Source organism: Schistocerca serialis, chromosome 9 (genome assembly GCF_023864345.2).
Source record: "Schistocerca serialis cubense isolate TAMUIC-IGC-003099 chromosome 9, iqSchSeri2.2, whole genome shotgun sequence".
NCBI lineage: Eukaryota > Metazoa > Arthropoda > Insecta > Orthoptera > Acrididae > Schistocerca > Schistocerca serialis.
This window is the reverse complement of record NC_064646.1, coordinates 440,708,009-440,720,141: the sequence shown is the minus strand read 5'-3', so window position 1 is coordinate 440,720,141 and position 12,133 is coordinate 440,708,009. Positions and strand designations below refer to the sequence as shown.

The following is a 12,133-nucleotide window of genomic DNA, read 5'->3' as shown; positions in this document are numbered from 1 at the left end:
TCGCAGAAGACCAACGCAGATGAGGCACCAAGCTGTCCCGAGAACGGTAGTGGAAGCTCGACTGGAGCCGGTGCGGGGGTGACAGGTGAGAAAAAGTTCAAAGTTTGAGAACACATCTAAGTCCGCGGAAAGCTCAACATATGACCAGAGCTGGGGCCACCTGTGTTGCAGGGAGGCTGCGGAGGTGCGGGCTGTCCAGAAGCACAGTGTGGGAAATGATGTCGAACATGGGACAGGGTGTGTGAATGTTCACTGTTCATAGTCACTCCACTCAAAACGGTGTGCGGATAAGGTGAATGTCATGGCATAAAACACTCAGGCACAGCAGCAAGATGGAGGTGGGGGTCAGGCACAGATAACAAGTAATTGTTTCTGTTGCAGAATGAGGTATCGAAGTAGGAAGGCGTGTGCTGATGCTGAATCGAGGCAGGTGCAGGCGTGGTTGGATGCTGAGGAGGTTGACCTGTGGATGAAGCAGTTCCAGCCATGTGGCAGGTATCCACGTGGTACTGCACGGATTTTGGTGTGGCAAATCGTTGTCCTGGCAGTAGCAGGTTGTCCAATGAAGCATTTGCAGAAATCAGCATTGGTCCCGCACTGCACAGAGATCTGTAAGAGGTAATTGCACAGTCGATGAGGGAGGGCACATGTGGCTGGAACAAAGACGTTTGATAGCCAGAGTCATGTGCACTCTTAACCTCACTTATTGTTGCAGGCTCGAAAACGTCCGGTGGAATCATCGACTAAGAAGCATCGTGTTGCAGTCCTGGTGGGTGTACATCACCCGCAACACGATGCATATCGATCACAAAATCCGGCATTTAGTCGCTGGGCTCAGTCATTGTTCGAATGCTGTGTCGATGTAATACATGCGAAAATAACCAACGCAGAGGTCGGGGACACAGTAAAACGGCAAAAACGGAAGACGTTACAACTCGGGGTCACCAGTGAGGAGATTGTTCGGGCTGGTTACACCAAACATCACCCATTTAGCAGTAGTTCATTTATTCACCTAAACACACGCAAGGCTCACAAAGAACTGAACATGGCGGTACAGCCCAAAGACAATGCTCAGAGTCCAAAGAAGAACGCATATCGATGCTGGGGTCGACCTCATTTTAATGGTAGAAGTAAATGCATTGTTCTGTTGTACTATATGTGCAACAAATCTTCAAACTAATATCATTACTGTAACATATACAGCTATTAAAAAAAAAGAAAAATATGTTGCTTTTAAAATTAACTTTGCTATATGTCAAATACTATGTATGCCTTGAGCAAATTTTGAATTTTAATGAAAAATCAAATTTTTATTTCCCATCACATTATGAAGATTATTACTTAGTATGAACTTTTGTGGGTTATTCACATTAATTTCATGATGCTCATGTATCTAATAAATCGATTTCTTAAAAGTTATTCAAGATATTATCTATTGCCACATTATGTTTGTTTTATTTATGTTGTGAATGTTTTTTGCTAGTTGTTAATTTCATTGGAAATGCTGTTAACCATTCAGTGATGGTTTTCAATGTCAAATATAACTTCAACAGTAGCTATGCACCAAATGACAAATAAATGATTCCTTGAGCAAACATATGATGTGGCATTGTAGCGGAATAATTCTGCCTAATATGCAAGTCAGTTGTTTCAGAGAGACAGTTGCATATATTAAAATAGTGTCCATCATTCTTATGTAAAAGTGATAATAAATGCCAATCAGTGATTAAATGTATAACAAAAGATAACTTAGGGCTGAGCAATTTCTCATCTCCACTACCAGACAAGAAATAGATAATGAGGCTCAAATTTCTTTCTCACCCCACACTTCTCATTTTTATACACTAAATTTAAGTTTGTGTAAATTTTTCAAAGAGTTATTACCTTTGAAGATGGTGCCAGACTGAATGTGAGCAGCTTCTCCTCCTGACTGCTGGTTAGGCCCTTGACTTCCCTGAGAGCAAGGTCAAGGGAACAGAGTTCAGTTGGGTTTCCGAACCTGTCTTGATCATAGGCTGTGGCTCGTAGACACCACTCCTATTAGACGTAATGTCATTATGTAAGTAAAGTGTGCCATACAATAGAGACTGTTCCTTATAAGCAAATTTTATAAAAAATTATTGACAAATGCAAGTGTTCATTTTCAAATAACCAGTTGTCACCACACATTTTCATCTCAGTTACAGGATACAGATGATTTAGTTAGTAGTTCATTTACCATGTTCTGTAGATCACATCACAAAAGAATGAGTCAAGACATGCAGTAATAAAGTAAAGTAACTGTGAGAATCTCATGTAGTGATTAACCATTAAACTTTGATGATCTGATTGTGCTTACTCAAGCTAAATTTAACATGATAAAATTACCAGGAGTACTATTGCTCTAAAAAAAAAAAAAAAAAAAAAAAAAAAAAAAAAAAAAAAAAAAAAAAAGTCGATGATGCCTCAATGTTGGGTATATCTCCATTACCGCAACAGTATTTTTCTTAGATAAACAAGTGTGGATCCAAGGAGGAGAGGTGGGAAGGGGGGAGGGGGGGGTGGCTGTTTATAATGGAGGGGGCAATGGTGCCCACCCTCCCAAAACATATTTCAGTAGAAGTGTTTATATTTTTTACATACATCAAATTCCAAAATTCACATCTAATTTTTGGGGAATGAAGCAGAACAAAAATGAAGAGTTTCAAACATGGTGAGGAATTCTACACATTATGAGCTACATCTTAACGCAATATACTCTTCAGTTGCTTGCGTTAGGGCCTGATCCCCATGGTTGGGCTGACAACCTGACACATAACACTATAGCCTTGTAAAGCCACATATCCCCAGGCTGACCGTTCTAGCTATCACCAACAAATCTGACCTTTCTTTAGCCGACTTTGTCCAGATTGTGGACCCACATGAACTGACAGTGGTGGCAAGGGGTGACCTTTCAGATAATTGTCAGGTGGGTCAATTATGTGTGCATGGTAAACAACCCCTAATGTCCCAGAGGTCACCCCAGGCATATGTTGACACCACTGGTGATTCCAGTGCAATGGCGTCGCAGTGCTGTTTTCATCTGGGCAGAGCTCGGCAGGTTTGCCTCAGTTGCAGCTTCATAATTCCCAGCCGTGGCGGTTTCGGGTCCTCAATATCATTCTCTTCCCACTCACTGGGTGAGCCAACAGTCCTGTCCCAATCGTTATTTGTTGCATGTTCATCAAGACTGCCTGCCTTCATGAGGCAGCCATATGTGTTTTTTGCCATTAGATTGGCAATTTACCAACTGTCTATGACAGTCATCAACCCATGAGTCATTTCTGTGGCAGTCAGTGGGCCATGAGTCATTCATTGGACACCTCTGTGTTTTCACTGGACTCTAAGGCTATCACTGCCACCAACGCAGATTATCCCATGATATTCTGCTGACCATTTGTGGAGGGGCAGCAGGTCAAATTCTGGCAAGGGGTGACAGTCAGCCTCATTAATTTTGACTTATACGGGCTCTTGGAGTGCACGGATTTGCATGGCCACAAACAGTGCATTCCTTAGTGGGGGTCATTTTCTCTCTTCCCCTGTTACAAGAATGTGTACAGGCAACTTACACTGTTAGTGGTCAGTTCACCATTGGTGCAAAATATGAGAATTTCACACTTCCAGATTGTTGACGAAATGCATTTAGTGACTAAATCCTGTCCTTTTCATGATCTGGACTCCTTACTGCAGTTATATGGCCCACTGTTTGAAAATACTTTGGGCCAGGCAGAAAATTTTGCTGCACATGTTCTCTTAAGCCATTAGCAGTACCTACATTTTGTTGCACCTGCCCCAGTCCCTTCACCATGTGCAGCAAGGCATAGCCCACACAGGGTACGGTGGTCAATGTGCTGTGAGCAATTTTTGTCAAAGCACTGGCTGAATTCATTCTTTAGTTCGGAAGAGGAGGCCGGCAATGTCTAAAACCCTTTTGGCTGGTTGGAGATGACAGAATCAAGATGCATGTCATGCAATATTTCTCAAACAATTTTACGGAAACTATTCAGTGAAAAAATTCATTTTGCTTTACTTATAGCTTTATACATCTGCTTCATGATGGTGTGCCCATCATTTCATTAATGGTCATAGTGATATTTATTTGGAAGTAAGACACTGTGCAAAATTCAAAAAAAAGTTTGTAGTGAAAAATAGAAATCGCTATGATTTTTAATTGGTGCATATTACATAATATGTTGCAGCACATGAAACTTAGCTAACATATTGAATTTTTCTTTAGACTTGGCTGGAGGTCTCTATCTGCTACCAGTCTTGAGAAAATTGATCTGATGTAGCACAGTCATTAGGATCAAACCACTCCAGCGATAAAGCCACAGTGAAATATCTACAACATTCATCATATTTCATAAGCTGTTTGAGATATCGTAATGAGATTTTGGAAAATAATAGCACACAAAGAGGAGAGTATTTTATGATATGGATATTATACAAAACTTCATTATCTACCATGTTATTCCACTAAATACAGATTTTTTGATGAAAGAATGCAATTTTTAAGGGTCATTGATAGCTGGTAAAATGAGAATTGCTATGAGTTTTGGAACAACATAAGTGACGGCATTACATGTTTATTTTGTACTGAGAGCGTGCTCTTTTATAAGCTACTGACTTTCCTTTTCCTCGGTTCCTCACAAAATAAACTTAATAAACTGGCATTTCAGAATTCTTTTGCAACTACGTCTGTATAAAATCCACTGTGTTTTGGCAAAAGAAGTAAATTTTAACAAGGAAACCGGAGAAATGTGTAGGATTTACTCAAAATTTGCCACTCATGATGCTTCTCTGAAAGTTGCAAATGGTTAACAAACCAAGTGAAATTGCTGCATTTTTGGCAAAAGTCTTCTTAGATACTAAGCAAAGCAGAGGTGACAGTAGATATTTATGAATGGTCACCATGCAAGTGTGGCCATGGAGGGCCCCCATTTAATATTTACAGAAAATGTCAGCATAGGCTTCAGCTTAGAATGGCACTTCCCGTATACAACCTGCCTGTACCACGCATAACATCTGCTCTCCCCACGCCATCCCTGCATCTAGCAGCCATGGCTTTCTGCATGCACTATAAAGGGCGACTTGCAGCATTTGCAGGATCAAGGTGTCATTTCACCTATTTCGTCAAGTCAGTGGGCTACCCATTTGGTGTGATTCAAAAGCCCAATGGTGTTGTGTGCCTTTACAGTGATTTTAAACAGACAATCAACATGATGGTGGTGGTGGTGTGTTGGGGCTTATGGGCGCTCAACATCGAGGTCATCAGCGCCCTGACACACGTTAAAAGGAATGAATGTGGACAGACCTAAGAAAACTTAAGCACACACTCAAAGAAAGCAGGAAAAGAAGGAAAGTGCTACATAAGAAAGTAAAACCTAAGGAAGGAAAGGGGAAACATAGCAGCAAGAATGTCACAGGAAATTGTTATTGGCTGGCCACTTACATAAAATATGGGCGAGCTTGTCAAACAGTGAGCAAATTAAAATCCTCTTCCTAAAATCTTTGTAAAAACATGAAATGTGTCCCAGATTTGTATCCAGTTTTGCAGCCAATGGAGTTGTTGGAAAAGTTGTTGTGTGTGTGTGGGGGGGGGGGGGGGGGCTGCTGGTGCCCAAGAACTTGAAGGAGCTCCAGTCTTTTTCGAATAAAATTTTGTATTATGCTCAGTGAGTTTCCCAGGCCATGTACATCTGCCATAATCTTAACTGGCTTCACCAGAAGCGTGTTAAGTTTGTCTGGTCTGTGAAGTGTCAACAAGCTTCTCAGCCTCTAAGCAGAGTTTTTTCTCTGGTCCCTGTCTGGCTTCTTTTATGCCAGGCAAACTTTTAAATCTGGCCTGTGACACATCTCAGTATGACTATGGTGCACTCCTGTCCCATTAGAACCCAGATGGCACCAAACAGCCCATCGCTTATGTTTCAAAGACACTTTATGCTGCATGGAGTGACTATTCACAAGCGGAAAAGGAGGCTATTATTTTCAGAGCTAAAAAAAAGTTTCACATTTTCTTGTATGGGGTTGGGTTCCTCCACGGTACTGACAAGTATCTGTTAGTTACCGTATTTGCTCCTTGTTCCTTCAGTGGTTGATCTGCTGTAGGGTTCTCTGGCAGCCTCTTATGTTCTGCACAGGAGGTCTCTGACAAAGTCAGGCTATTTTCAGTCGTACATGCCCTTTTCCTTTTCAGGGGGGAGATATTTAGTATTCCTTCCAGCAGATATTGTGGTGGAGGCAGATGAACTGGCATCAGTAACACAGCAGAATAATGCGGGAACCTGCCATGGAGGGGGCATGCAGCCCATAGTATGGGCAGACCCTTTGAGGTTAGAGGTGTTTAGTAGTAAGCTGGGAGAACCAGTCCTTATGTTGTGTTCAACTACCATCATGATGTATGTAGCTCATAATATTGTATAAGTGACTTTCTGTGTAAGAAGAGGTGCAGGTAACTGATAATATGTGTAAATGATGTAACTCATGGACAGACTGCAAGTTAGTCTCTTCATAACAAATACCTTGCAGTTTGACATCAGCATGCAGCACTCTCAGAAGTTAAAGTAACACCAGGAATGATTTTGAGAAGAAGACGTGAAGGGAAAATGAAAATGAGAGAAAAGCTTCAGGAAAATTTTGCTTTCCATCAGTTAACCAGGTGTCCTCCTTTCTCAGACATTAATGGTTAGTGCAAGAGAAGCCTTTTTTAAGTTACACTGAAATTCATAAAACCTACAGTCAATTACAGGATAATTCAGACAGTCAACTGTGAAGTTATTTCATTATTTTTTACTCTTATATATGCAACATGTGACCAAATGAAGAAAAAATCTAAAAGAAATATTTTGTGCTTGTACTGAAGTATTTCTTCCACAATTCTTGAGAAAATTCAATGGAAATTGCTGGAAACTTCAGCTATGATACAGATTATAACCTACCTCTAGTCTTTTTTGAATATGAGCCCATTACCTTTGTAGTTTGCTTAAGCTTAAGGTCCAACAATTCAGGATAAATTGTATTTTGTCAAGTTTTAAGTGCACGAGTTTAATGAATTATTAGCTTACCTTCACCTCAGATTTTTTTGCTTCCACAGTGAAAGTTTGGTCAAAGTGTGGATTAAATGAATGCCTAAGAGTCCTTGTTCGAAAAGTATGGAGTGGTGGCCCTGCACGGCGATGTAGTGGCCAGCCAGAACGAACTATCACCATCACTACATATGGTTCCAGCCCACCAATGTAGTCCCTTGGTGGTAATCTCTGCACCTCCTATAAATAATTACAAAATGAGATATATCTTTAATTTAAGAAAGGAATTTATTTGTTTATTTATTTAATCATATGGCTAGGACCCCCCATCAGGCAGACCCTTCGCTGGGTGCAGGTTTTTCAAACTAATGCCACTTCGGAGACCTGCAGTCGATGAGGATGATAGGATGACGATGAGGACAGCACAACACCCAGTCCCTGGGTGGAGAAAATTTCCTAACCCAGCTGGGAATTGAACCTGGGCCCAGAGGACTGACAATCCGTCATGTTGACCATTCAGCTACAGCGGGCAGACAAGAAAGGAATAGTAGGGAAGGAGTAACTGGTAGAGTTTTGCATGTTGATGCAAACTTTTTTTCCAAAAAAAACTGCTTACTCACTTAATATACATAATTGTATGTACATTTGTATTCAGAAATCAACTAAAAGCATGTGTTAGTAATCACTCTTTCTATAACCTATTTCAGTATCTGTATTATATGACTACCTGTCCATGTTATTAACATTAAATTCTAATGTCTTCTACCACTGAGAGTTTTATGGACAAAGCACTAGCCCCAGTGTAACATCGATGGAGGGAGAAATCTGCTGTGGCCTTACTGAAAGCAGCATTCATGTAAAGCCATCAAAGGAAACCACAGGATACCTATATAAGGATTTAAATTAAGAAGTTTGACCACACTCCAGCTGAATAAGAAAGCAGAGCTTTCAGTAATGTCCTGTTTACCTTCACGAAACATGTAGTGGTTGATAAAATGTAACCAAATACTATTACCAGAAAGATGGGACTGTTTCGAAGTTGCATCTTTTTTGCTACTTAACATGTTTAATTTCATCCATTGGAGAACATATAGATCACAGAAAATATCCTTTTCCTAACCAGGCAATCATTATTAATTTTAAGCCTTACTGAAGAAACACAGGCAGTTTTAAATAGCTTCTTCTTTCTCCTGATTTACTTCTCAATGCATTCATCATCTTTTTTTGTGTGTATTTTTCTTAATGTTTGAAAGAATTGTGGTTGCAATGATTAATGCAGTTTTCCAGGTTTGTGATCCATACAATATTTATTGCCAATGGATGGATAAATAAAATAAATAAATAGATTACATTTGAAAATGCATTGAAACTAGTAATGAACCCTTTTAAAATTTTTATTGTTTCAGGAACTGTGGCTTCATGACTTTTTGTGGGGTCAAATAAACATTTTATAATTCATCATCATTTTTCAAGACACAGTCTGCAGAAGACAATGCGTGAATGAATAAATTAGTGGTGTAGAAAGTATCCAGTGAAAGACACTTGTTCATGAAAAACACTGGGAAAAAAATTAGAAATATGTCGTTGACATTGCAAATTGAAAGTACTGTATTAATGTTAAATATGGGCAGCACAAAACACAGAAGGAAAGGAACTGAGTGCAAGTTTAAGCTCAGATAGTTGAAAATTAGTATCTCACGTTTTCTTAAATTTAAGCCTTCATCCCTATGGATTAAATTACCCAAATTTTGAATGAATACCATGTTCTTTAGTGCATTGTCCCAAAAGTTTGTCACCTGCACCACAGCAATGTTGCAATGTTACCTTGAAACTTCTAGGCCTTCTCTGTAGTGAGACTGTGCAGTACTTGTGTTGTATGAACGTGTGTATGCCACAATTTAATAAGTGCACCAACTTGGCACATAAGAAAGTAAAATACAATTTCAGTTGAAGCTTACCCTATATTTTGCGTGATAGCATAAGCAATTTTGAACACTTACTAAAATTTTGGCTCCTTTCTCAAATACTACCTGAGTTGTTGGAAACAAAACAATAGCATGTCCCTTAGACTGTAATCAACACATATCAAAATACTGAATTTTGTAGCTCTTTTGAATTTTTGAATGGCTTTCTTGTACATCACCCTTTCTGAACAATTTTTTCCGTTGTATAATAACAACATTTTTTGATAAATTTATTTATCTATGTAATAGATTTGTACGACATTTTAAAAATTAATGTCTAAGTGTTATTGACTACAATGTCATGTGCTCTCAGCATAAATAACAACTAACTACAACTCATTTTTCAGCAACAGATCAGTCAGTGTAGAGTCCGCAGAAGATCAACATATCAGATTTTTCCATTTGAGAAGTGGGTCAAACTGAAATTTTTGTTATGAGTATGTCAATAGGTTTATGCCATTTCACATTGTATCTTATAAAGAACATGTTTCTGTTTATTTAAAAATACTGACTAATGCACAGAGAGTAAATATTTCTGTGATGTCTTTGTTAATAGAAAATTGATTATCTCTATTCTTGCAAAATATTAAATAAACTGTGTTTGATAAGGTAAAATGCATTTATAGGAACTTGTCATGCAATGAGATCAGTGATATAAACCTGCTCATTATATCTTCAAATGCAGATAAAATGCTACTTAATTTTAACCATACTATTTTTCAAATCAGCATTGGCGGCCGAAGACTTCCGGCATAAGAAGTCAGCCTCATTCTGCCAACGGCCTTGTCAAAGAGGGCGGAGGAGCGGATAGAGGTTCAGGGCACTCTCTGGTCCTAGGGATGGGAAATTGCCCCTAAAGGCAGAGGAATCAGCAATGAATAACGACACGAGGATGCAGAAGGCAATGGAAACCACTGCATTAAAGACATGTAATGTGTATCCACAGGACATGTGGCCTGTAATTGAAGAAGTGTCATGATGATCTCTCCATTGGCAAAAGATTCCGGAATAGTCCCCCATTCGGATCTCTGGGAGGGGACTGCCAAGGGGGAGGTTACCATGAGAAAATGATTGAATAATCAATGAAAGGATAATGTTCTACGAGTCGGGGCGTGGAATGTCATGAGCTTGAACGTGGTAGGGAAACTAGAAAATCTGAAAAGGGAAATGCAAAGGCTCAATCTAGATATAATAGGGGTCAGTGGAGTGAAGTGGAAGGAAGACAAGGATTTCTGTTCAGATGAGTCTCGGATAATATCAACAGCAGCAGAAAATGGTATAACAGGTGTAGGATTCGTTATGAATAGGAAGGTAGGGCAGAGGGTGTGTTACTGTGAACAGTTCAGTGACCGGCTTGTTCTAATCAGAATCAACAGCAGACCAACACCGACAACGATAGTTCAGGTATACATGCCGACAACTGGAATGCAATTGCAGGGGAAGGAGTAGAAGAAAAGGTTACAGGAGAATATGGGCTTGGGACAAGGAATGAAAGAGGAGAAAGACTAATTGAGTTCTGTAACAAGTTTCAGCTAGTAATAGCGAATACCCTGTTCAAGAATCACAAGAGGAGGAGGTATACTTGGAAAAGACTGGGAAATACGGGAAGATATCAATTAGATTACATCATGGTCAGGCAGAGATTCTGAAATCAGATACTGGATTGTAAGGCGTACCCAGGAGCAGATATAGACTCAGATCACAATATAGTAGTGATGAAGAGTAGGCTGAAGTTCAAGACATTAGTCAGGAAGAATCAATACACAAAGAAGTGGGATACGGAAGTACTAAGGAATGACGAGATACGTTTGAAGTTCTCTAACGCTATAGATACAGCAATAAGGAATAGCGCAGTAGGCAGTACAGTTGAAGAGGAATGGACATCTCTAAAAAGGGCCATCACAGAAGTTGGGAAGGAAAACTTAGGTACAAAGAAGGTAGCTGCAAAGAAACCATGGGTAACAGAAGGAATACTTCAGTTGATTGATGATAGGAGGAAGTACAAACATGTTCCGGGAAAATCAGGAATACAGAAATACAAGTCACTGAGGAATGAAATAAATAGGAAGTGCAGGGAAGCTAAGATGAAATGGCTGCAGGAAAAATGTGAAGACATTGAAAAAGATATGATTGTCGGAAGGACAGACTCAGCATACAGGAAAGTTAAAACAACCTTTGGTGACATTAAAAGCAATGGTGGTAACATTAAGAGAACAACGGGAATTCCACTGTGTCAAATGCAGAGGAGAGAGCAGATAGGTGGGAAGAATACATTGAAAGCCTCTATGAGGGTGAAAATTTGTCTGATGTGATAGAAGAAGAAGCAGGAGTTGATTTAGAAGATATAGGGGATCCAGTATTAGAATCGGAATTTAAAAGAGCTTTGGAGGACTTACGGTCAAATAAGGCAGAAGGGATAGATAACATTCCATCAGAATTTCTAAAATCGTTGGGGTCAGTGCCAACAAAACAACTATTCACGTTGGTATGTGGAATATATGAGTCTGGCGATATACCATCTGACTTTCGGAAAAGCATCATCCACACAGTTCCGAAGACGGCAAGAGCTGACAAGTGCGAGAGTTATTGCACAATCAGCTTAACAGCTCATGCATCGAAGCTGCTTACAAGAATAATATACAGAAGAATGGAAAAGAAAATTGAGAATGCGCTAGGTGACAATCAGTTTGGCTTTAGGAAAAGTAAAGGGACGAGAGAGGCAATTCTGATGTTACGGCTAATAATGGAAGCAAGGCTAAAGAAAAATCAAGACACTTTCATAGTATTTGTCGACCTGGAAAAAGCGTTCGACAATATAAAATGGTGCAAGCTGTTCGAGATTCTGAAAAAAGTAGGGGTAAGCTATAGGGAGAGACGGGTCATATACAATATGTACAACAACCAAGAGGGAATAATAAGAGTGGACGATCAAGAACGAAGTGCTCATATTAAGAAGGGTGTAAGACAAGGCTGTAGCCTTTCGCCCCTACTCTTCAATCTGTACATCGAGGAAGCAATGATGAAAATAAAAGAAGGGTTCAGGAGTGGAATTAAAATACAAGGTGAAAGGATATCAATGATGCGATTCGCTGATGACATTGGTATCCTGGGTGAAAGTGAAGAAGA

General features: G+C 39.6%; 1 protein-coding gene across 2 annotated transcripts in view; it reads right to left on the bottom strand.

Moving 5' to 3' along the window:
* Positions 1-12,133, bottom strand: part of LOC126419261 (synaptotagmin-5-like) — a 216,470-nt gene that overhangs the window by 37,753 nt on the left and 166,584 nt on the right. For both annotated transcript variants that reach the window (XM_050086418.1, XM_050086419.1), the window contains exons 6-7: positions 7,083-7,283; positions 1,885-2,037 (exon numbers count right to left, since the gene is read on the bottom strand). In XM_050086418.1, the coding sequence (XP_049942375.1) occupies positions 1,885-2,037; positions 7,083-7,283 (354 nt within the window). The remainder of the gene's footprint in view (positions 1-1,884; positions 2,038-7,082; positions 7,284-12,133) is intronic.